Source organism: Anoplopoma fimbria, chromosome 10 (genome assembly GCF_027596085.1).
Source record: "Anoplopoma fimbria isolate UVic2021 breed Golden Eagle Sablefish chromosome 10, Afim_UVic_2022, whole genome shotgun sequence".
NCBI classification, from domain to species: Eukaryota; Metazoa; Chordata; class Actinopteri; order Perciformes; family Anoplopomatidae; genus Anoplopoma; species Anoplopoma fimbria.
This window is the reverse complement of record NC_072458.1, coordinates 9,309,015-9,336,256: the sequence shown is the minus strand read 5'-3', so window position 1 is coordinate 9,336,256 and position 27,242 is coordinate 9,309,015. Positions and strand designations below refer to the sequence as shown.

General features: G+C 40.0%; 1 protein-coding gene across 1 annotated transcript in view; it reads left to right on the top strand.

Moving 5' to 3' along the window:
• LOC129097547 (oxysterol-binding protein-related protein 10) overlaps positions 1-27,242 on the top strand; it is a 66,114-nt gene that overhangs the window by 25,266 nt on the left and 13,606 nt on the right. Inside the window, exons 5-7 of the mRNA XM_054606439.1 lie at positions 2,602-2,799; positions 11,362-11,602; positions 16,446-16,576. Of these exons, the coding sequence (XP_054462414.1) occupies positions 2,602-2,799; positions 11,362-11,602; positions 16,446-16,576 (570 nt within the window). The remainder of the gene's footprint in view (positions 1-2,601; positions 2,800-11,361; positions 11,603-16,445; positions 16,577-27,242) is intronic.

Genomic DNA, 27,242 nt, shown 5'->3' with positions numbered 1-27,242 from the left:
CAAGCGCAGGGCTTTTTTTTCCTCCCTGAGCTTATTCCTATAAAGCAGAGTACACTTCCTGTTTATGTATAAGATTAGAAGGCTGGAATAATTGCCCCTAAATTAACAAAGGCCTAAACTTTATATCATGACTTTATTATCAAATTAGAATTGTAAGGGTAGATTTTTTTATGGACCTGTTGCAATATTTTTGTGACGTGTTTGGTTGTATTCTGCTCTGTGGGGACTCCAACATGTATCCGAACGTTACAAGATCACTGCAGAAATCTTCATACCAAGTCAGTTTTGCCTGCAACTTGTGTCTTTTCAGTCTTATGTTCTTGAAAAGTGACATGATCTGCACATATTTTTAAAAAAAATTCTTCTTTCTTTTTTTTCATCCAATTTAAATCAATTTGTTTCTAGTACTTCCTGAAACTAAGTTTTATTTTTCTTCATTCCAGCCTGCTGGCTTCTTTCTTGTTTCAAAACACAGACACTTGAAACAACTAAGTTTTTGTTTGAAATAGATTGAAATTCTCAATTTACTCAGGTTAGGAATAGAAAATTAGGTTTTAAGGATTTGAATTTAGAATAAAATGACTTGATAAAAAAAAAAAAAAGAAGCTTTTTCTGACATTTATTCAGATATTTTGCTATTTTCTTCAAATACTGGATATTGAACATCTTCCTGCCTCTAAAAATATTTTAGATAAAACATCATGAGAAAGACAACTGTGGACATTTTAAAGCTTCACAAGACATAAACAGTTGGGAATCCCTGCCATATGTGATGTATATTAACCCTACCTATATCCATAGTTTGTTCATACAAGCTCCAATTTAAGCATTACAACCCCCTATATTTAACATGCTCCTCACTCCTGAGCTTGATACTTTCCTGCATCTCTTCCCTCCATCACTTCCCCTCCTTTCCTTTCCCCTTTTGCATTTTCTTGCTCTGACGTCTTCTTGTTGTTCCAGTTTATTGAAATGCTCGGGGCTTTGTGCCAGTTTTTGGAGGACGAAACCTCAGCGTGTCTTATCTGTTCGCACTCCTGAAATGCTGTTTCCTTTCCTGCTTACTCACGCCTCGTGGCTTAGCCTTGCACAATACAACAGTGTTCTCCTGTAAGCTGATTATGTTCTGTTTAAACGATTACCCAAGGACCAGCCTAATATGACGCCCTCTTTAGTGTTCGGGTGCATCTAATCACAGGGAAATGCTCTTATTTGTATCTAAATGCAGTGTTATCCTCTAAGAGCTACCCAAAGGAGCAGAATAAAGGCCTAATCATGTATGTGACATTATCTTACGCCATGTTAGTCATAGGTTTGATTTCCGGGGTTACCACATAGAGAGCAGCATTGGTCCAAAAAATCGATGGCCGGTGGTTTCCCTCTCAGTGAGCAGTGTCCTGAGGTGGAAGCTGTTTATTTGATCTATTTTATTTTCACTGCTGCCGTTACCAGACCTCTGTGCTTTTCTAAAGGATGAATCTCCAGTACCTTGTTTCTCTGCGTTGCTGTAAACTAACGGAGAGTAAAGACAGGAGAGAGAGAGATACCGCTCTGACATGGCTGCCTGTGTGAGCACAGAGGTCGGGGAACTGAAGAGACAAGAGTCACAGAGGGGAAGCGACGGAGGCATCAAAATGAAGAATGCGATGAGACTTTAGCTTTGGCACAGAGAACAAAAGCAGCACAACAAAAGTGAAGACGAGTTTTTTTTCCTCCATTTTTTATAAAACTCAGTTGAAACTCCACTTTTTGATCCACATACCTGGTGGTGGCCCCTACTGTGTGGTTGCTTATGTCAGGAAGAAATCTTTTTGAGTAATGTATTTAAAATATGTAAGTTATCCACAAAGATATTGGCAAGTAAATTAATATTACAGACCGAAAGAAAAGAGACATCTGTCATTTTATTGTTTAATTGCCCAATGTTTGAGATGTTGAATGAAATGTTCAAGTAGACTACCTCATGAATACAGTACAGGACATTTTCTCACAGTCTTCTCTCGCATAAGAGATAAATAACTTTCCTCTGGTATCAAGGACACAGACACAGATACAAAGAAAATGCCTTAAGGCCAAAACTGAGACAAATTTATCAACTTAAAGGTTGCAGTTTGTCAACCTGTGACTGATATATTATAGCTAAAAGCCATTTTATTATTTACACAGCATGCATATGCTATAAGTTGAATGCTTTTAAGCAGCATTTGCATGAAACTTCTCATTGGGAGTAAGTAAAGTTTGTAAAACAAGGTACAGCTAATGTTAGCTAGCCTTAACAATGTCAAAGCTACTGAAATATTTTATTAAAGCTGAGGGAGGGCATCTATAAATATACATACATAAACAAATAATATATTTCTTTCTTTTTTTTTCTTTAAAACACACTGATTTTTTTAATCACCTCGTTACAGGGCGGCCATAAAGTTTAATTTGAGAAATAGAAACCCTGGCGTTCCTTATTGAGTTTTTTTTGGAGCCTACTCTTCCTTTTACATTATCATGCTTCCTCCACATTTAAATTCCCACTCTCTCTCTCTCTCTTTCTCGCTCTCTCTGTCTCTCTCTCTCCCTTTCTGTGCCACCCCCTGCTTCCCCCCCCAGGGCTCCTCATCCTCTGGTCGGACCCGTAGCTTCTCCCTCCTCCCCCACCTAACCCCATCTTCATCCCCGGGTCCTCAGAGGCACCTGAGCCACGCGGCCTCACCCGGCAACATCGTCACCATCACCCACCACAAATCTCCGGCTGCAGCTCGGCGGGCCAAGAATATGTACCCGGGACGGCTGCTGGAGGTCAAAGAGGTGGGTGTCAAAGGCATAACAATATTAATTTAACCCTGGGCCTCGAGGCTTGAAATTCAAAGGAGGGCGTTGGTTTTTAGCTTTTGACTTTTAGAGGGGTTTCACAGAAAGGTAGCAAACAAATGGAGATGGATTTGCCAAGGCAGTATAATTCTGTTTTAGTACAACTTGGGTCTTATTTTCATAGATTTGGTCATCATTCCTATCAGTTGTTGCATCCAAATTCATTGCAGGGATCTGGGAACACTGTTGAGCAGCAATAACACAGTTGTAAAAATCCCTAATTGCACAGAAACTGCACACAACTAAAGCAAGGGTCGTGATCAAAAAGTAGGCGTGGTCATGTGAGCGACGGGATAAGCCTAGCTAGCTTTCCACTAGTGAGCTAATATTCCCGTGCAAGCTATGATTTATTATTTTATTTTCTTTCCACTACATAATTTAGCCATTTCCTCTTCTTTATATGAAGTTCTTCTAGCTGCATTTTTAAGAACAATTAGTGGAGTCTTTTTGCTGACAGACTCACACATCATAGAATTTGAGGCGTAATGTTTTGACAGTCAGAGTGAAATACAGAAACGTTTCTAAAATGATTGTGTTGTGATGAATATTTACAAAGGGTATATATTTTGAGAAGTATTTTTCTTCTATCATGACATTTGAATATTTTTTGCATTCAAAACCAAATCACAGTGATAAAGGGCTTTATTTGTCAAAATGTAATGATGTGAAAGAATAGAATAAACAGCAGGTTGATTAACCAGCTTTATCAAATATCCCTCTCCTGTAAAATTAAAAAAATGTTTAAGGACAATTATGTTTCTTCTCTTACTAACTTCGTACGCTACAAGTAACATTGCTTTGCAGGCAATAGTGGTCCCTTTAGTCTTCCAAGTTTGGATACTTTAAGTTTTGCTGACCATTGGTTTGGTTTGAAATCTGTAAAATCGTATGCCGCATTCCCAAATTTGACCAATTAACTTGATTTTGTTATGACCAATACACAAGATGAACTAAACGAGTACTAAACTGGATTCATCTTTAAAACAGAAAATAAATAAAATATTAGTCAAACAAAGTTGTGCGTTTTAACAGAAAACACTTGGATATAGTCCGTTGAGAGGTTTGTCTGATCATTTTGTATCTCCTGTGGCCTTCAGAGCCTCTACACTGGTCTCAGGTGGGACACTGGTGCAGTGAGTTCAGCAGATATTTCTGGCTTCCTTGCAGGCTTGACAGCGACTGCAGTGTACTCAGTCTTCACTGTAAGTTCAGCTTTGTTGGCATTTTTATGGTATATATCAATACTGATTAACCCGGACGGTGACAGAAGGAAGAGCCAGAGGAGCTTATGTTGTTGAATCGGGGTCAGTGTGTGCAGTAACCAACATATGAGATGAAAAAGTGTCCGTGTTTGCAAAGAAAATAAATTGTGCCATTGAGCTTGTCCATATGAAACATTTGATGTTCCTGTCCATGTTGTTCTGCTAATCCCTCAATGTATACATTTTGATTTTACCACTATTTCCATAAGAGCTTAAATTTACAGACCTGCTAGAACATCCTGAGTTAATTGAAACCCCCCTCCACTTTAATTTGGAATCAGTTTTTGATTTAGTTTGAAGTTTAAATCCTCATTAATTCTCTCCGCCTCGGTCACCAGACCTGTCAGTTCTGGTTACCACTTCGCCTTCATCTGCCACATCTCCATATACTCAGCAGAGTCATTCCAACTCTGCTTATCTTTCAAGAGAGAATTGTTTTGGTTCCTGTCTCTTCTTAATAGCCTGTCTGCTGTTGGCGTTTAGTGATTAATTGCCATAGATTACACCTGAAGTTGGGTTTGCGAAGCGAAAATGATAAAGACATTATGGAGACATGATTGTATGCCCGACTTGCAGACTATAGATCCATAAGCTGCAGCATTTTTTCCTCTCGCAGTTTTGGTTAGAGTTAAAATGTGCTTTTTGGATCGTTGCCAGGCAGCCGTGCATCTGGCCGCTGAATTATGGAGATAAGATGACTTAGCAGTTAGGAAGGAGGAAAAAACATGGACAAGGAGAGACAAGAGGCTTTCTTAATGTAAAACACTACTTCCCCGTATAAACTGTTGGCACAGAGGATAAAAATTGACGCAGACAGGGAAAAAGTCATGTCGGCCATCTTTGAAAATGTTGATGGATACTTACTGGCTTGTTTTGTCCTTCGGCCGCTTTGGGTCAATAACATTCTGGTAGTTGGTCCTCTGCCCGCGGGAATCTATTCAAACCTTTAATTGAAAAAGTGTTGCAACTGGAGCAAATTTGCATTGCTGCCAGTATGAAGAGCATTAATGCAAAATATTCAAAGGCGAGCGTTTTGCATTTTTTTGTGTTGTGGTCACACCCCGGTGTGTAAGGGCCTTTACTTACCAATACACACTGTATGTATCCTTAATAATAATAATAATAAAGCCTACATTAAGCCTTTATTAGTCCCACAATGGGGAAATTATTTCTCTGCATTTAACCCATCCCGGAGGAGCAGTGGGCTGCAATAAGCGCCCGGGGGCAACTTGGGGTTAGGTGTCTTGCTCAAGGACACCAAGGGGTTTGAACCACACTGGTTACGGGACAAGCGTACCTCATGTAAAGGTTTAACATTCATGTTAATTGAATTACCTTCCTCATAAAACATTTGAAAAGCGGATTATTTTGAATATTTTAAATCCTGTATTGTTTGCCTTTATGTTTACTAGCTGGCAGTCTTGGCACATTAACGCATCCCGTAGATCAGTGAAAAAAGTGTGATGGCATAAACACCCCTTTAGTGCAGTTAAGGTCACCTTTTAAATGACTTATTTGGTCTGATGAACAGACCAAAGAACATTGAGAGAGTTCAAGTTACAATGATGATAGAATGGGGAAAAGCAGCAAATACTCATTTCTGAAATGCTGGAACATTTAAATGTTTGCCATCTTTGCTGAATTAATTATACGTTTTCTGTCTGTTAAAGATAGACAGAAAGTGTGTTTATATATTCTTCTGTAACCATTTGTTGTTCATTCAGACATTTGAAGGTTACAGGATTAAGAGGACAATCTTTCACTTGAAGCTATCTGATCCTCGCTGCTGAAAAACAAAGATGACTCTCATTTAGTGGCACTATAAACTGGGACAAAGCAGCTTTGTATGATGTCTCCCAAATAGGGTGTTCTAATGCACCACATGAACAAAAAAACTCTGCTTTCCTAATAACCTCCAATGTAAAAGGAACCTCACAGTAGGATGTGAGCACTTTGTGTCTCTTCTCCTATAACTGGAACAGTAGGGAGTAGACTGCCACACCATTAGATAAAATGCATTAAAAACTTCTCAATTGCCTCAATGGCTCGTCTGCTTCTTCTGTCTGTCATTCTGACGACACTGTTGGAGTAGCATCAATATTTCATACAACGATCTTTATTTCATGCCCTTCTTGCTCATTGACGACCTGGCTGGCTTCGAGTTGTTAAAATCCCCCATTCAGAGTCGTCTCGCTAAGAATATCTCGCCTAAGTGATTCACTCTGTGACAGAAAGAGAGCAACTCGCGTTCGGTGTGAATTGAGAGTAATTTCTCACCTCTCAGGAGCAGAGTCTGTCTCCTCAACTGAACCGGTGGGATAGTTTGAGTAAATACAGAGCAGATGGTGTGATCGTTATGCAAAACAAACACTCCTTTGGTGTTTTCTCCACAGACGGAGAGAAAACAAGGCCCTCTGTGATGTGTGATTCATTTTTTTTTTTTGCTTTTGGTTCAGAAGATTTGGGGTTGCCACTTCGTGTGATCTGATTCATACACGCCGTCATTTAGCTTCTCTCTCCTCGTCCACCGTTCCTTCTCTGCCTCCCTCGTCATGTCATTTGTTGTTCTCCTCCCTTTATTCATAACAGGCCCATAAACTCTTGTGGCGGGTTTGGCACACAGCCGGGGGATGCTCGAGTCAACAGTGAAGGAGCGTGCTTGCACTGTGATTTACGCACCACTGTACACAGCAGAGACCAGAAAGCTGCTGCAGGCTGATTATCGGTAGATTTATTGTCAAACAGTCGCATCGGGAACGTTGTGGTGTACATCCCATTTATTTTCAGGTCACTACCACTGATTATAATCATGAACACTACTCTGTTACTACGTCCCCACAACCATGCTACAGATGAATACAACTTTGGCTCTCTTTCAAACATTCATGGAGCGGAAGTGGTCTTTGCACCTCAGTAAATCTCCACGTGATCTGCCTCCTCAGCTCGGCCCTGTTGATCCCCGACCCGCACTCACTGAACCATCCTCACTGAACCATCCTCACACCAGGCAGGAGGCTAAAAAAAACAAAACAGTGAGAGCAGCAGCAGCAGCAGCACAGAGTTAGGGTCCTACTTAAGCCTGTCATGATAATTACGTCAGCAACTTATCACACACTCTATGGACATGACTTAAAAGTGTTTACATTAACGACTTATAATTTGCTATTAGGACATGACATGATCATTTTTGCTTACCTCAACATTATCCTTTTTGTTTACTTGCATGTTTGTTTACATAAGAATGTTACAAACATTTGAACCAACATGATGCAGGTCAGTTTTTTCTGACCATTACAATACATGGACATTGCGCAGACATTGCACATTTTTGTTACAAAGCCAGAGAGTCCATTTTATTAATTGTTTTGGTTCAGTGGTTTTATTTGGATTATTTATTTAGGATGTTTTAATATATATTCACATTCCAATTCCAGTCTTTGAATATTCCTACAAATTAAGAGTGCTCATTGAAAGAGTGTTCTTGCATTATGATGATAAATTATAATTATATCACTGGCATAACATTGTCTTAAAATGACAATGATATTCTTTTATTGCAAATATTTCTAGAACAATACGATAGCACTGTCTAACTCTGACCCTCTTGTTAGATATTCAGTGTAGACAAAAGGTCTACCTCATTTAACTAGAAGCAACAATTCAGAATCTGACATCTCTGAAATGTAACATTGAAGTACCACTATATATTGGTGGGGTCTTGTTTTGAATATCCAGGCCTGTCACGCTGTCAGCTCCCATCCGTCTGTCCATCCATGCGTGCATCTGTCTTTCCACTGGCTGTGCGACGGCGGTAGTCAGAGCACATTACCATCTCTCCTCAGCCAGCTTGTCACGGCTGATATGAACTCATCAAACGCCTCGACTCTCAGTGCAGCAGCACCACTGGGCACTTACGCTGCAGCAGCAGAGCAGAGCTGGATCACCGGGGTTAGGCTATTTCTGGAAGCATCTCTGGTCCGGTTTGCTCCAGAGAGGTGTGTGTTTGTGTGGTGGGAGCTGCCATTTCTCTAAATCCACTGACTTGGCTTTGTAGCAGATGTCTGCTGCAATTATATGTTCCTCCTATGTTCATGTCTGACAGTGTAACCTGCATCTAAACCAAACAATGACGAGGAATATGAACGAAATGACTACTGACACACAGAGAGCAACATTATTTACAAACTCAAGCTTAGTTATGTCTATTGTTAGTTAGAATTAAGAGATAGTTTGTATTGGAAAATACACAAGAAGAGATTTGTTTTTTTATATATATATATATATATATTATGCATTCATATTTAATGTGTTTATCTAAGCATTTCCATCTATTTGAATACTTGAAGGTGGCTCTGGTACTTGCTCTTATTATTGACCCCGTTGCCCACATGAGACCAAGTTGTATTAATGACATTCACCTGCAGACAGGGTTACAACACTTGTGTGTTTGATGAAGCTTAAATAACTTATTTTATAGTTGCTCTCACTCTTCTAGACCCCATAAATACTTGGTTTTCACCTTTTTTTCCTGCTTTCAATTACTCATTTATCTCTTTATCTTGTATATAAGCATAATAATCCTCTCTTTTACTTTCCATATTTGCTAAACATGTCATGTTTGTCTTACATTAAGAAAGGTGGCTGCATTTTACTGAGCACCATACAACTCAGTGAGCTGTGTAATTTCTAAGCATCTTATTTTTTCTTGTTTTTTGGAGTTACTTAAGGTTGCGTAGCAACTCATTTGCTCACCAACTTGCATGCCACCCGTATGGGTCCCTTAAGTGAATTTAGTCCCTGAGGCAGCTCTGATTTTTAGTATTACAAGTTCACTGAGGATGCAGTTGTAATTATTCAAAATGTCTACTTTCTGCCTACATTTCATGTTCCATGATATGTACTGGATATATCAGCTTCTCAAAATTTTTGAAGCCATATCATCACCAAAAATCGCTACAATGAATTGCCTTTCTCTCGAACTCCTTTAGTCGTATGATTGTTTAATTTTCTTGCAACTTTTTACCCAATTGCGTAAGTTAGCACAAATTATTTATTCTCAAGCATGTATGATCTCATGCTGCAACAGATTAGTCAAATTGAATTTATCACCTATGCATGATAGGTTAAGAAAGGCAATAAATAATTATGTCCAGCCCTTTATAACCTTTGGGAAGTGCAGTGAAATGATGTCCACCATAACTGGGACACTTAAGAGTCTTCACTCTAGTAAAAATGAGATGTGTGTGTGTGAGATAAAAGTCCTTATATTTTGAAGGGCACTGTGAAAATGATATGGGATCAGCATGCTGAACACTAAGAATCTATTTATAACAACCATTGGAGACGAACATTCGAGCTCCATCTGCCTGAGGAATTCAACATCGGAACTGAATATATAGCTGAATAATTGGATGCTCTGAGCTTTAAAAAAGAAACCTTTATATGAATGTCTCAACCATATATAACCTCACCACAACAGCTCTCAGTGACTCCCAAATAGCTCTGTGTACTTATGCAGGGAGACAGATGTGCTATTGAAGTGCGTGTGGAGGACGAGGGTATGTGAAGCCATACAATATTAATGAATACAACATTTCCAGGCTGATAAACAACCCAGATTCATTAGCCTCGAGAGAAGCTTATTACCCGCTAGCGAGAACCGACTTTGTCTTCTTCCTTTTGTGATACATTTAGACTATGAAAGGTGAGTCATACAGATATATAACTCTCAGTAAGAAATGTTTTTTTGTTTCTGTGGGAGCACAGGGGAGAACAATGTTTTTTGTTTTGTTTGAAGAGTTTTAGCAGCTTCTTTTTTTGGCACTGCCGTCTTTGAGCAGATGGTTGTGCCTGTAGTCACGACTGGGGTGACACCACTAGAATTAATGCTAAGTTGTGTCACTTCCTACGCACAAGTAAAACTGTATACATGAGATGGTGGATGATATGTTTTCACATTTCTGTTATGCGTGTATCTGCATTCTTGGTTGTGTTGCTGAATGTCATCTATCCAAACAACCTCTAAATTGTATTGTACCCAATTTTCCAAAATGTAAATGAAAATCTACATTCAGATTGTAGTTGTCCTTAGTGATCAATAACCATAAACATCCATTAATGCTAATTATAACTAGTTTCCTCCTCAGTGGTTGAACAAACAAACAAGCTAATCTTATTTTAAGGATTTAATGACATCTCATATCACAATAAATCACCAGACTTACTACTTATTAGGTCTGCAATTTATGAATCAACATTGAAAATGGCTATTTAAGGATGAAGTTGAAGTTAATTAATGATTTTTTCACTGTCAACAAATTCCATGAAAAGACTTAAATCAACTCTGTGTTACTACATCTCTCAATCATTTTGTTGGCCTACCTTGTCTGTGACTCCGTCACATTGCTTGCTACAAAAGACATACATATTTAAATGCAGGCTAACATGTATAGTTTCATCACTTGAGAAGGCCAAACCATTTTGGAAAAACAGTTGGGTATTGTAGTTTTCACAAGACTTTACTCAAAGAGAAATAAATGGTACATACTTTTGGGACTATTTTCAGCGGCTGTTTAACATCCGCTAACATTTGTTGCACTACTGTATATTTATCCATGGGAATTGACTCAAAATAAACTACAGTGCCCATGTTCATTTAAATTAAAAAAAATATCACCAAGTGCAATTGTGGTTCATGGATGTCTTTTTTATTTTGTTTTGGACAACAATGAAGGTCTGTGGCACAGAGGAATAAGCTTTATCATAGTCTTGTTTGGTCTTTTCACAGGGTTAATAGATACACCTAAAATACCACCAACTTAATCCTTTTAAAGGACATGTGATTACTCTCTGATGTTCTTGTTCCTTAAAGTGAATAATTAAAAAAAGGCAGAAATAGGAAAGCAAACATCAGTAAATCCTGCAAATGTACAGTAAGAGTTAAATGGATGATCTCTTTAGTTTCTTTTATATCAAATAATATATTGTAACTTACTCACTGGTAGTGATATTGATTTCCTAGCCATCCAGTGACCACGATTATTTAAAATTTTGCATTGTTGTTTATTATATTGTCTGAGATGCAGTTACAAGACTCATTGCTGTGACCTGTTAGTTACTGATAACATATTATGTAAAATAATTCGATCCATCTCTTTAAAACAATGGCTTACAGATGAATAGGTAATGTGACTGTTGATTTTGTATTTTAATGCTACAAATCACTGTTGTCCTCCAGGTGATGTCCCAGGCAGAGGGCCAACAGAAGAACCTGGTCCAGTCCATTGACTCGCTGCCCCCCAGAGGCCCTCTCTCCTGTCTGGACCAGGACCTGCTGCTGCTCAAAGCCACGTCGGCCGCCACACTCAGCTGCCTGGGAGAGTGCCTGAACATCCTCCAACAGACCCAGAGCCACAGCCAGGCACCACCTCAGTCCAACGCCTCCCAGTGCAACTACGCCGCCCACGGAGCCCCCTCCGGTGAGTCTGCCCCTGGCCCCATTCCAGTGCTGCTACTGGAGCCCCCGACCCCTCCATCTCCCCCATCCTTCTTGTCTTTCCAGTCCCCTCTTCCAGAGCCTAGCTCCAGCGACAAGGGCCAGCTTGGGCAGCTGGACTGTTGCTCTTGTCCCTACCTGATGGGTACTATGAACTTCAATGTTTGTAGTAAATGTTGTTGAATGTTGCATTTGTGTGTGAATTTGTATTGTTCCATTTCTCTTTTTTGTCTTTTTGTAATTTTCAGCATTGTTCTTTGCTGTTTTCAATTCAATATTGTGTCTCTTCAATGTCGTCAACTGCATTGAAAGGCCAATAGTCCCTTAAAATGGTAGTGCCAAGAACAAGCATGAATGTGAAGTGTGTATGAACATGATTTTGTGTCGATAATCTTAACAGAATCCGTGAAAGCATTTCAGACTGTCTTCCTACATGCATGTCAGAAAAAATCTGTATGTGTGAGTGAGTAAACCTAAATACTATGACTAATACTATGCACTTTTAAATCTCCTCAAAGGATTAAGTCTTTGCCAAAGGAATCCACACTGGTGCCTAAAATGTCAGACCTCTGCCATGTTTAACCCTCTCTGTGCCAGATCACTATGGATCCAATAAAGTTGTTTCGATTCAAACCATTATCAGCCTGAGGGTGGTTCTATCGGCATAACAGCAAGTATTAGGGAACAGTGCCTTTAGAACAGTACCCCAAATACAGTTCAGAGGAATATTTATGATCCATTGACAGACTTCAATAAATGTAGAGCTGATTTAAAGAAATACTCCACCGGAAATCTATTGAGCACCAAACACTCACTGTCTGTAGGCCTGAAAGGTTTCTGGGGAAATGTATAACTTGCTCCTATTTTGGAAAATGGCAAATGTAGTCAGTTTGGATTCACAGCAGTTACAATGGTTCCCAATGGCCACCCATAAGTCATGGCCAAATAGTGTAATTTTATCCTTAGAAGTGTCTCTAACACCTGCAACATAATCCACTTATGTACATACATAAAGGTACTAAATAGCTAATAAATTGTTAAATGTGCTACTTCTTAATTCGCAAAACTTGGATTGTTTAAGAATACTAAAGAAGTGGATTCTGCTGTAGGAGTTGTTTGAGAAGTTTCTGTGGATGTTTTTGACTTGGGAACGCATTGGGATGCCCCAGGAAGAGCTGGAGGACAAGTCTAGGGAGAGGAATCTATGGGATACTTTATACCTGAAAGTGGATGGAAGGTTTTTGACGCAAGTTTTTGTTATGACTTCAAAAGCCCTGTTGGAATCCATTGTAACTGTTTTAAATCCAAACTTACAACAGTTAGCGTCTTTAAAGCCCTACGGGTGCACATTTTTGGTGGAGTATTTAAGCCAAGAAGTTGTGGTCCGGTTCTATGTCTGACTTTGGGAAGGTCTTTGTGGGTCTGGGTTTGAGGTGGGTGCCGAATCCCCTCCGATCCGCCGGTCCTCACAGTTTGTCGGTCTTCTCTTTGCGCCAACAGCCATGCTGCCCTGTACCTGTTCATCAGACAGGGGGTGGTGTGGAGTGGGACCACCGGGCCGCAAGTACAAACCTCTTTCCTTCCGCTGCCTGGCTGATAAGTCCTGTGGGGGTCCAGCTGCTCCCCGCTTCCGGCATGTACCCCCCACACCTCAGTGAGGAGTTTTTTGTTAGGATCCTTGGTTTTGCCACAGATGGGTAGTGCGGCCCACTGGCATGAGCAGCATCCAGATTTGGTACAGCTGATAAAGGGAGTGGCTGGCTGGTCGGTTGGTTGGTTGAATGGTTTTGTTAAGCCCACACAGGAAAGCTTTGCCACTGCATGGGCAAGACAACTCTTTGGTAAAGAGCCGAGCATGAGGTTGGACTGAGTTTGGCTGGCACGTTAGTCCCTCCAGGCTCCTATTACAACAAAACCAGAGCAGCTGGTCTGAGTCAGCTCCAGTTATTGCAAAGAAAGTCAAGGAACTTGAAGGATCTTTGTACATTCCCACCAAAAAACCTGCCAGTCACAAACCAGACAGCATATTATCAGCTGATCACGGAGGATCTTTGCTGCTCGCTCTAGCTCCCCTATGTCACTGCAAAAAAGAGCTTGAAGCCCAACCCTCTCTCTTTCACCCCACACGCAGAACACTTTCCTTTAAGGAAATTAAAATCCATAAAGGAAATTTACTTTGCAAACTAGCCCACTTGCAGCTTAACATAAAATACATTAACAGTTTTTTAAAATAAAAGGTACAAGAAGAACATGTAGGGTAAGAGTTGGATGTGAAAGCATCACAAAATCTAAATTGATGTCACAGCCCAGAAATGGAAGGTAAAGCCATTGGAAACTTCTGCATGATTGTTTGTCCCTCCACTGTTTGATCTACGTCAGACTATTGATTCACCTGCATGTCTCTATCCAATGGCCAGACATCCCCCTGCTCAATGAGTGTTTCTACTTCTGGTGCTTTATTGTGACATTTCAAAGAAAGCATCAGACTATGTCATAAATTGTTTTTTTAATCAGCTTCTTGTAAATACATGACCCTTTTCCAGAATTATTTCACCTTAAAAACCCATCTTGAAATGAACTCTCAGGATCCTATTGACCTCCAAATGTCTTGAGAATAACCTTTTCAAAAAAATTCTGTTCTCACTATAATTACAACTCATTCACACTTCACTTGCCTTTGGGCAGTGCCACCCCTGCTCATGTGTCTATTGTATATGAGTCCAGTATCCTTTGAGGAGGTCCACTAACACTTTTCAGGTTCCTGTCAGTCACACTGTCAGCTGACCAAAGCAGAGACCCGGCCTGAGGGCAACTTCAGCTCATTTTGTCGAGACAGTCTCGCCTCAGGCTCTGCAGCATGTCGACCTGTGTCAGCACAGCTTGCTTCTCGCTAATGGATATCAAAGATTGGCCTCTTGGTGCATTAGACTTTTAATCCAATTTGAGCGTTGGGACCCGAGAGGAGAAGGGCCTGTGGTACCAATCCATTAACAATACTTTGAAATGTGATCTAATAGAAGAAGCTTTTAAATAAGGTAACTTGCAGCTTGGTTTTTGTGAGTGACAAATGCAAATCACATTAGTCTGTTCGCACAGGAGACTAAAAATGTGATCGGCGCAAAAGCCCTGCATAAGATACAGATTTGGTGAAGCACAACGTTAGAAGGCTGTCGGAGTAGTTGACTGAATATAATGTCTGTTTTTGAGGCTGTAGTGTTGTTAAGCTGATATCCAGTAAGGTGCCAATTAGTCAGTATTGTAACCATTGGTCCCTACTAAAGGTGCAATGTTTAATGTCTGGCCAGAATTTTTGTTTATAACATTAAAAAGCCAACTAGCATAACATTTATCTATTTTATTGCAGAGATATCTAGTGAAATTAGTATGCTAACCAGTTAGCTCTGGCTAACCCTGTCTTCTATTTTTGCATATTTTTGTTTCCTCCTTCCCGCCATGGGGAGACTACTCTGCCAGGAGGAGAGCAGGTGGCTGTTCTGGAAGACAGACTTTCAGATGCCAATTAGCTCTAGCTACTTTCAATCAGCCAGCGCAAACCCCAGCGCCAGGAGACACAGCTGGCTATTATCAGCGGGCTGTTGTCCAACCTGTGTAATTGCAGCAACAGAAAGTTTGCTGATCCGGCGGGGGTTTCATGGCAGTGTCCCTGGATTTGATCCCCAGTGCTCAGGTTTGCGCTAGCTGAATTTGAGTTGCTACAGCTCCAATGACTGGAGGTCAGTCTCCGAGAGATGCTGAACTCTCTCCTCCTGGCAATGTAGTCTTCTTGTGGCTGAAACAACGAAACAAAACTATGAGTTGTTTTCTTGTTCATGCCAATTTGGATTTAATCCAATACAAAATAACTACCAAAACATACACACACCGTACCGACCACAGTAAGCACAAAGATTGTTGGCATAAACTCGTCCTACGCCACACGTGAAGATTACAACATAGCAGTAACGGACTTTAAATATAGATTATATGGACTCAGTAGTGAAGGTGAAATGCTGCAACATATTAGTTTGGAGCATGTGGCCAGATCTTAAACACTGCATCTTAAGTAATACAGTTTTCCTGTGTTTGAGACTTTTCACCTTACCACAATGCATCATTTTGTAACTTATAAACCTGTCATTCTAACTGAGGCTACTTTAAAATAAGCAATTGCTAGATGTATGGCTGAATGATACTGAAAAAAATCTTTATACCACAATATTGCACATGTATGCAAAATCACACATTATTGGAAAATGAGAAACTTTGAATTATCACCTCAGTCCATCTACTTTAGGTGAAGATGGTAGAGGTTACATATTCTGTATTGATTTTTAAATGGCTATACAAAAACTGGTGTGAAATTGTTTCAAGGCTCAGTTACAGCAAGAGACAGACTGTACAGGATGTAGATTTATGATATTTATGCAGAACATTTTATTGTTTGTGGCTCAGGGTCAAAATGAATCATCATTTCTGTATGTCTGAGCTTAGTTGAGTCAGTCCAGGCACAATGAACAAATATTAGATTTTAACAGACACACGCAAGCGCCCCAAACTATTTCCTGATAGTCTCAATCAGAAACAGCAATCAATAACACACCCTCAGTCCAGTGTCATTCATAAAAACCCTAATATTGAGAGCAAAAATGGAGATACAGAGCGCAATATGAGTTGTCTCTCTAGTCCCTCTTTAGTTCTTATAATCAATTTGAAAATCAATCAATAATACACACAAATCTACAGTACAAATTAGATGGAAGTAAACCCCCATGTATCTCCTCCTCACCGTTGTTAACTTTGTTGTTAACTGACCTTGTCGGTTTCAGATGGTGTTCCTGTGTGGACTGTACCAAAGTCGCCCTCAGGGGAGCAGTTGAAGAATGGAGGTCTGACTCCTCTACAATCAGCCGAGCCTTCGCCGGCCTTCAGGAAAAGGAGTCTGTCCCATGGTGCTGAGGTGAGAAACGTTACGTCATGTTTTTAAATATCGCCTCGGCCCTCTGGCTTGCTCCTTCTTCTTCCCTTGTTGTCTTGGTCTGTTGGAGATCTGAGTTTATAGTGTCTCTTAGATGTAAGACCCAGACCACTGTTGGCGAAACACAATTAATCTAGGAGATATTGAAACTGAAATGCTGTCTATTGCGATTTCTAGCAAGGAGAGTGTTTTTGACAAGTTACAGACTGTTGTTGATGGCTGATGGTTGTCAAGACAGGTGTTGGTTGGATGGTTGTTAAGAAACACATTTTGACGCTTTTGTCAAAGTTCAGGTGCACACAGCAAGGCTGAAGTGTAAGACATGGAAAGTTTGTTTGTGATGTTTTTCCGCTATTGGATAATGACCATGTAGCTACAGACAGGAAACATGGGGAGAGAAAACAGGGGTATGACAGCAAAAGGTCACAGGCTGTAATTGAGCCAGGGACATTACATTTATATGGTGCATGTCTAAAGGATCAGTCCATCCCTACGAGGATTTATTACCACTGGAATGTATTCTTTGTTTCTCAATTCTAGCCTTGTTAACAGACCTTCTCCGCATTAGGAAATTAATTTGCATCGACTTGAAACTTGCTTGTTCAGGATAGTCAGTCAATCAGAGTGAACATTTCACTTACTTTTTTTGAGCCAAAGTTACATTTTTATCACATGGTCGTCGCTGTCCAGGGAAAAACAAAAGCTGGCAAGTATAAGTTCTGGCAAGATTTTTGTTTAAAACAACAAAAAAAGGACCAACATTATCAAAAGGCCCGTTCAGTCTGCCCTCAGTTCAGATAATGAATAAATAGGGCTGCTCCATAGGCTTGTCAATAATACATCCATGATCCGTGAGCGTGTTGTCAAGATTATTTTGCCGTAGTAAAATGAATTAAAAGCAAAAGGCTACTTGCAAGAAAGAAAACAGTGTGAAAAATCTGAATGAAATGAACCACCCATTAATTCCAGTGGACTGATAAACAAATCTGTGCTAGTGAAAATGTTGAGGCAGTGGTTTTCTGGATTTCTGCCCCACTTTCTTTTCATTCTCTCATGCTTGCCCTTGTTGCCCACGAACGGAAGCACTCATCGCTTCTGAAAGTTTTAACATAGCCGCTGTCAAATAAGTGGGTCACACAGTATAGAGCTGGAAGTGAGCCGGTCCCAGGAGGGGGGCTTCATGAATTCCTGCCCTGCCTGCCTGCTGCAGAGAGGGGCTGACTGACTGTCCGGACCACCGTGTATGAGTCGCAGGAAATTGGGGGCAGGTGACACTGACATGAATGTGTGCCAGTCCAGCGGAGAGAAAGACGGGTGAAAGTGTGAGGCTTAGGGGACTTTGCTTTATGATCCAAAATGGAAAGCAGACATCTTCATAATTGTGTTAAAATGCTGATTAATAGCTTCAGCGGAAAATAACCTACCTAAAGGAAAGAATTTGTATTTGTTTTAATTTGGTGGTGTGTTTTCCTTGTTCCCATGGATGCCTTGGACACATGGATTGCCACAGCTTACATCTAATTACTACCAGCAACAGCTACAGTAGGTATTATTATTACTGAAACATATTTCAGCTGCCCAAAACATAAGCAGAAAATGCTAGTTTTTATTCTCAGTCTCTCAGAATAATCCCTTCACCCCCAAGTCAGTCTTTTTGGTATAAACTCATTAGAGGAAAATGCCAACATTTCTTTCTCTGGCATTTTTATCCTGAATATAGACCACAGTGCTTTAAAAAAAACCAACTGTAGATGTAGGGAATCATAATGTGTAGTTGAAGAATGCAAGGCAGGCTGAGAGAAGGTCACAAAAGGTTAATTGTAATACATGAATAATTGTGTTGTATTCAATGCCTTCCAAAGACATACAGTATAAGATGTGTTATAAAGTTATAACATCCAGTTATACATAATTACAGACTTGGGAAGATTGAAACACCAAAACATAGCAGTTGGTTATACCAAAAACAAGAGTTAGAACACAGGTTTTGTAAGAACAATAACACAATAATTCACAAAAGTGTAGACGTCAAATTAGTTACATTGTCGCTTATGCTAGGAACAAGTATCACCAGTGAAAGAAACAACAATAAAAGTAAAAAGTAACACAACATGAGCTGCGTTCTCTTCCACAGTGTAGATAAACAGTACTCTCTGCTCTCTGTGCAGGGAATGTCGGTTAAGGAAACTTACCTCAGCGAAATTCCTTCACTTACCTACACCACTGAAATAAAATAATTAATATAATGAATATAACTTCGGTGGTTAACAATGGATATTGATAACATTATTGTTAAAGTCCGCAATACTCAGCAAAAAGAGATGTAGATCTAGAGGACGCCGGCTGTGGCTTGAGTTCTGTACTCAACTGTTTAGGTTTGGTTAGTTTCTAACTACAGCAGCTAATGTTAGCGATGAAAACTAACGTTAACATTTTTTTATATTGAAGTCACACAGAGAGTAACTTCAATAATGATTTGGCTAGCATAGCCCTATACTAGTACTCCAGCGAGGCACAATGACTGATGGGTATTCTTGCTTGTCAGCTTGTGGCGTAGTCAAAAGTTCCCTCTGAACTGAGCATTTTTGCTCCCTACAGTCTGGAATCGTACTTAACTTGGATGAGTACCCTTTGCATTCCACATCACAGGAAACTACTAGGCGATGGGAACGTAGCCGTAGTTAGCCTGAAAGTAAATCAACCATCACTTAGAATGTTCAATCCTTAAATTGCTACACTATGAAGCTTTGCCAGACGGATTGCTATAGCAACAGAATGTTCAACTAAAACATTTAGAAAACAATTGCAGATGTCAGAACAGTAACGTCGGTTGTTCGTTTGAGCATCTTGTAAACACAGGGTCACTTTTCTGTAGCACCTCTGTCACATGAATCACATTGATCCTCTGTCATCCCATTATTCAAACGCAGCAGAATAATGGAATCCTCTGCCGTGAATAACAAGATGAAGATTAATGGGGGCAAGTGTCATCTCGGCATGATTACTGCCATGCCCGCTCATATTAGCCTTTTTTGTTAAATGTTAAACTTGGGTGATTACTTATCATAAGAATCTGTTTTTGAACATTAAGGGAACAGCCTGTTAAACACTGGTATCATATCTTATAACGGGCTGACACTCGTTCATATCTAACCACAAAACAAGGTACAGGGGCCAAGGTGGGACATTATACCCTTCATGTGAGCAGTGAAGCAGCACCCTGCCTAACCGCCACCAAGGATTTAACTGTGCTGGCAGCGGTCTAATCTAGAGGCAAAGAGATGTGATCTGTCACGTTAATTATCATTTTCTAATGACATATGAGTTTAAAACGGGTGGTGCGGCTTTGAAGTGTCAACCCATTTACAGCTAATTGTCAAGCTGTTCAACATACTTAATGGTGCACAATTAGGAGCGGAGAAGGGAGGGCAGCTCATAATGGTGATTTGGCACCTTTAAAGACATTTCAGACAGTGTTATGGCAGTTATGATTCAGGGGGGCCTGAGCCAACCATCTGCATTGACGTTCCTGCCACTGTCGTTATGTTGCTGCCCACTAAAGTGTGCTATTAGGATACTGTGCTCCAGTAATGTCATATATCAAGTTAAAGACCAACTGGGATTTATATGACTTGATTGATGAGTTGATTTGATATTTCTACAAAGTCCCATAAGGGACATGCAGGAAAAGAGGAAGACCTTCTTTTGCATTCTTTCACAAAACAATTACATTACCTCTAGAAACATTGTTCCTGTGTCACACCATAAGCCATAAGAATAAGACTTTGACCAAAAACATTAAAGCTGCATCATTAACTATCATCACAAAATATATAATCAGTGTAGATGTCATAAAAAAAAAAGACAAAGAAAAAGAACAGCAGACATCTCATTTTGCAAAGAGGTACTGCTTTGCAAAATTTATACTTTCCTCTTGCCGGCTACTAGCCGCTGCCCTGCAGCCAGATTTCATTAAAGCCTTCAAAGATGCTCTGGCCGGCGTTTGAAGTAGAAGGGCAGAGAGACTGAGGAGAGGCAGTGCAGACTGCTGAGGCGCATTTGACCATCTTTACACTTGACGTCTATTCATCTTTTAATGAGATTCAGCACCTTCATCCATCTGACGACTCCCTGTCCAGGCATAGTGATTGCGAGTTGCGCTTGAAGGAGGTGATAAGGTTGAGATTTTTGGTTGCTAAAGACGATGTTTAGATAATGAAGGACAGAGATCGGGTGTGTTCTTGGGATGATAATTTATCTAGTATGATTTGTTTGGCACTTTAAAGTTAAATAAGATTATTATTTTGCCATCTTGTGGTAGGGAAACTCAGTACACATAGACTCAACTGCAAAATGCTTTGGGTGACTGAATCAAGAGGATTCTGATTAAAAAATGGCATTTGATATTTGTTTGTAGTATGACGCCAACAGTAGAAAAAAGACGAAGTGCTTGCATTATTAGTGGATTTTATTTTATCTTTGGCTCAGTATTTATTGGTTGGATGACAAAATTTAAAGCACCGCTCAAGGTCAGTTTCTGATCTAATCTTAAATATCTAATCTTGTTTGCCAGTTTACCTATTCCCCTGTAATCTTGTGATTAGTGTTGAGTGCAAGGAAGAAAATACATTACCCCAGAACGATAAAGGTTTGCTATTTGAATTATGAAGTGCCACAGAAGCGTTTGGTATTCAGTCCCAGTATGCAGCCGGCAAGAGTGAGCACGGGGTTTGTGCATGACTGTGGGAAAATGCTAGCGCTTGCAGAAATTAAGTCGGTTTATGCATTTGCAACAGCACCAGTGCACTCCCTTGACACATATTAGACTGTAATACTATGGATATAAGCTGCTGGGGGAGAACAGGAAGTTAATGGTAGACCTTCAGTCAGTTTAGCATTAACAGAGAAGTAGGAGAGTAAATCTTACTCTGTATGTGTAGGCTACCTGTTGTTTGAGCGCTTTTGTTTCTGATATCCAGGTTGATCTATAAAATATTAATTATTGCACTTTTACAACATTCATCTTTTTAAATTAAAAAGCTATGTTAAAATGAAAAAATATATAACAGCTATGACAAAAAAGATGAGTTGTATCAGAAGAGATTTCCATTCTCTTATTTCCTTTCCTACATTTTAATCTAACAACTCTTTCCCTCTTTCCATCTCTGAGTTATTGTGTCTACTTTATTCCAGCAGAGGGCAGCAAAGTCTTCTGATGTGTAACTCCTCTGTATGATTCATATTATATTATGCTGTTGCTCTGCCATATTTACACATGAACACAAGACAAACTGTAATGCTTTAACAGTGGCAATGACATCAGTGTCTAATAATTATTGTATTTGTAAGTTAGCATGTGTGGCCGACTTGCAAACTGCTATGAACTAATTTATTGGAACTAAATTCATACAGTTTGTTTTTCTTCTAAACTTGTTAACTACAGTCAGCTAAAGTAATAAAAAGGGATTACATGATGGCGACTTAAGTCTTATTAACAGGCATAAAGGTCCCGTCAGTCCTTAAAGAATGGCATGTTCTCACATCGGAGCTCAGTGTGAACAATATCAACCCATGACTCTGTAATCCACTCTCCTTATTGAACTCAAGATTTTGATTATGTAACCGGAAATGTCATATGCCTGCTGGAAAATACTCTCCTTTGTCTCTCACTCCACTTCTATGAGAGACTTCCTTCAAATTAAAATGTTGGTTTTTTAGAGCATACAAAAGACATTTTGTTTGTATGTTTTTCCTAACTGTAAGGAATCCTTGTTGCTAAAATCTTTCTCAAAGCCGCTGGACAAAAACGTCTGATGCTTTTTTTATTTTAAGACTTTTTTATTTTAAGACTTAAGACGTTTTTCATTTTGCTATGAGTTGACATTACTTAGTGCTTCATTGGATAATTATTCAGACTGCAAACAGAAGCTGAGAAAATCACAGCTGTTGGAAGATTACAGTACAACATGAGAATAGATGTATATTGTGCTGCCGTCTTGTTTGGTGTTAACTACTTTGGAGATTCAAGTGCTTCATGCTGCATTCAGGTTAATATTGGCAGAATAGAATATAAAGAACACGTATAAGGCCCCTTATTAAGACTTGGAAGGGTTCACAAATAAGTAGCATTAACTTTGTAGTCACACCAGATACATAACCTTTTAATTACTTTTCTTGTTGTTGTGTCACGTATTTGTAGCAGGTTGACACCAAGGAAAACCAGATATATAACAGTGTACAGGTAAGGTTAGTTCCTTTTAAATTAAATTTATAATCTTGAAGATGTTCATTTAAAGTGCCCCTATTATGCTTTTCCACTTTTTCCCTCTCCTTTAGTGTGTTATATATATTTTTGTACATGTAAAAGGTCCTTAGAGTGTAAAACCTGAAGTCCACGCCTAAAAGGAGTTACCCTCCCCCTCAGAAGCTCCTGAGCTGCCTGAAACGGCTCCATTGAATTCCCGCCTTCACTTCCGTAACTTTATGAGGTCATAATGTTACGGAAGTGACGCAAAACTCCTTCCGGCTAGTTTGGCCCTCAAACAACAAAAGAGAGAGATGGAGCTGAAGCTCCGGGGGAAGAGTTTTTTTAAATGTGAAACGTTGACCAATCACAACAGAGCGGGCTAGCTGACCAATCAGAGCAGACTTTGCTTTCTGGAGGGAGGAGCAAGCGTTACAACGGAGCGTTTCAGAGAGAGGGTGAGAAGAGGTGCTGCAGGACAGCCAGGATGAGAAAAACAAGGAGGATTATGAGCATTAAGACATGTAAACATGTTGTAACTGTAACTTGAGATAAAAATATGCACCCGGAAAATAGCATAATAGGGCCTATAAATTAAAGTCAAAACATAACTACCTACCTCACTAACTAACTCAATGATATGAACGTGGCATTTTGATGAATGCGGGCTATAAATTATGATTTCTCTCTAACTTCACACCCCAGAGTTATTTTCATTCTTAAACCTGTAGTCTTCAGCCCCAACCAACACTGACTCAAGAGGCAACACTTGACTACAGATTGCATTGAAATAGACAACAGCACAGTCTTTTTGTTTTGTGCTTAGTGCCTCAGAATAATCTATGCAGTGATGTTGTTTTGCTGTTAAATTGCTCCACCTTTAACTCAAACTGGCCTCAAGAGGTCTCACCACGAAATATAATGGTGTATAGTTTCTTTTATCGTTGTGTTAGCGTAAGTGTGTAAGTGAGTGACTAACCGCTGTGTCTGCACCGACTGTTTTTCATATCCTCTCATTAGATGCTGTGCTGATGAAACTGCTGGTTATAATTTATACATGAAACTCTACAGCCGCACTTGCCTCATTTTACTTTTGAAGAAGAAGTGGGAGAGATGTGGGAAGTCTGATTCTGGCACGGTATTGTTTCGCTTTCTCATTTATAACCATTCAAGCGGTGCATTTCTCAAGCATGTGCTCTATTTGTGGCAGATGTGTCTTGTGTTGCATCTGGGTCTCTTCCCACCACTTATTTTCTTCATGCATTGCATCACCTGTTTTTTAGTACCTTGAGAAAAGACGTCACATTTTATGGCTTTCGTGCATTCACTACATTGCTTTTGCTTCAGTCTGGTAGATTGGGCGCTCTGCTTCAGTAAACTGTATCTGAGATTTTTTTTGTGGTTTTATGGGCAAAGTATAGGCAGAAAACCCTGAACTGATGTAGCTCTGCTATTTCACAACACAACCAGCCCCCTAGCCTAAAATGCTAATATAGGTTTTACATCCACTCTTAATCATTTACTCAGTGTTGTGTCTGTTCTCTGCACAAAATGTTTAGTGTCCTAATTTGAGACTAAGCAGTAATTGCAGTGCAGTCTGTTCAGACATCTGTGATCATAAATACCTTTTAAGCTGCTTATCAACGTAAAATTGCTACAGGTCTTATAACTTAGCTGCCAATTTGTTGCCTTCCATCGAAACTAAACGTTTTGAATGAGAATGATCATCCTGACCTCATGTTTGTATTGAAATGTTTCTATTAATTGAGCTTCTACCTTTTTCATCTCACTGGAGTCGGTAGGCCTGTTATTAGTAAACAGTATAACTTCTTGTATACTTTATAAAATGTCAGATACAAGGTAAAAATAACCTGTAGCTCTGTGATAAATGCCAAACTGAAAGCCCTTAGAAGCTTTTCAGTATCTCCCTGGAAGATGACATTCAAAATACATTTGACATTTAACAGAGGAAGCTGAGCTCAAAAAACAAACACTGTTGTTACTTTAGCTGGGAACCCATCAATTTGTTAAAATATCTTGCTCCTCCAGGCAGGGATTCTTATTTGATTAAAAGATAAGTATAAAGCGCACAGACAGTTTTGGGAGTTTACTGATTGTTTGACTAAATGTCAGAGCAGGAGGTGTTTATGTGTGATTTTGAAATGATTGTTAGTTTTACACACACAGACATTGCTGGCTGAGGGTTTACTGAGAAGGATATGAAACATACCACGTCTAGTCAGCGACAGTCTTTACAGAGAAAATGCCATGCTGATAACTACAGACACGTTAGGTGGTACACAAACATTCAGTTGCATCGCAGTATAACAGAGCTCTATAGAAGGTTGCATCATGGGAAAACCACCCATGACACTGATTTAACTTCTAGAATTCAACATTCATTTATAAGTTCCTATGAAATACATAATATAAGATAATACATTCACACAGCAGTTAAATCTTTCTTTATGTTACTTAGTCTTGCTGGAAACTGTATGTAGGATCAACGTTATGGCACATAATGTGTAACATAAGAGCTACAACAAACACTGATTGAGAGACAATATGGGCTAGCTGTATCCATCACTGTTGGGAAGTGACCGGCATCATTCTTTTAAGTGTAAGGCAACACCAGACGTGTCTTAAACATTGCTTTCTTGACTTTAAAACTAAATGTAACAGATAAATACATAGATATCAAGGTCAAGGTTCAGGGTCAAGTTTAGCGTCTAAGCAGGTGGTAACACAGCAGGAAACACATTCAATCAATTCAAATCTGTGCTGGTGCTGAATGATAATTGACTTTCAACTTTTTTTCTGTTGACTGTGCCCAAAGGAGTAGAGGGAAGAAAAAAATCCCCTCTACTCTAAAATACACACTTCAAAGGTAGATCTAGAATGAGGTCACTTCAGTCTGAGAAGAATGATTTCATAGAAAAATGGTTCAGGGATTGAGTCTCATACAACAACACCATGCCCTGGGTCTCAGATGGTGAGGACAGCCAGTGATAGAGGACATGCCCTCAAAGTTTAGCCTTTTTCGTACCGAGAGGGGAAAAGGAGTCTTTGAAGTGGGCGCACGAGCGAACTTGGCCTATCTAAGCCAGCTGTAAACGCCCACACTCTCCCCTGATAACATGCCAGAGAGATAGATACAGAGAGAGGTAGACAGGAAAGGAAAAAGAAACTGCGAAGTGGGAGAGAAGAAAAGCCAAAACCAGGAGGATGGGGGGGGGCAGCAATGTGAAAAAGGATGAGGAGACAGTTAAGGAGAGAGATGATGATGATGAAACAGAATAGTGGATGGCATGAATGAGGAGATGAGGGAAGGGAGGGTGAATGGAAGAAACGACGACGGAGATGACAGCGCGGGGGCGGAGGAGGAGAGAGGAAGAATGAATCAAACATGAGATTGGAGTCAATTAAAAGGAAGACTGTCAGGCTGTAAAACGGATTTAGAGAAGAAGACAGCTGCAGAGAGACGGAAGTGGAGGCGAGAGATGGAGGACTAAGGGATTGCAAAAAGAGTGTGTTGGAGAGTCGGACATCCGCCTGTGACTTCCTGAGTTCCACTGCCAGAGTAGTAATTAACACATGTACCAGATACAACAAGCAGGAAAGGTTGAGGCGTCGAAGGAGGGATGGAAGGCAATGAAGCCATGACAGAGGAGGGAGGAGGGAGGAGAGCGGAGGATGTGGAGCTGGAAAGAGATGTAGGGAAACACGGAGGAGGGATGATGGGAGCAGGCAGAGGGGGAGCGTCACTGGGACTTTCCCCAAGCTTTCTTCTTTTATTTTCTCTCCTCCCTGTTTTTTCAGAGTGGGCAGAGACTCTCTCTGCAAGTCACGCACAGCAGCTCACATACCTCAACTCAGCCACATTGCAAGTCTCTCTAACGAGATCCTGCTCACTCAGTCAGCAAATTCAGTTGAGGAAGAAGAGCGTTTGTTTTTTTGTTTGCTGTGCCTATCGGAGCTTCAAACTCTTCAAAAGATACAGTTTTTGACAGGTTTTCCATTGAGACCTCCTTAATTGGATTTAACTCGGAGTCAAGCTGTGTGCAGTTCCTTTAGTCTTTGTGAAGCCAGAAACTTTAACGTCTCTCCATTTCCTCGATTTTTGCTGTTGCTTGTGTTCACCTGAGGCCATCTTACCCTTTTTGGAGATGAGATCCAGTTTTATGCAGGTCAAGCCGCTAGCTACTCAGCAATGCAGCGTGAGTGTTTACAAGCTGACGTCGGTGTTCTTGCATGGGGGACTGTTTGTCTTAGCATCTGTTTTAGATATGGGGTGAATAGTGTAGTTGCAGCATGAGGGGTTACACTGCATTCACTGAGTGCATTTTAGCAGAAAACACAACTTATCTGAAAAGGGAAGCATAGTTTTCCTCCAACACTGAGAGT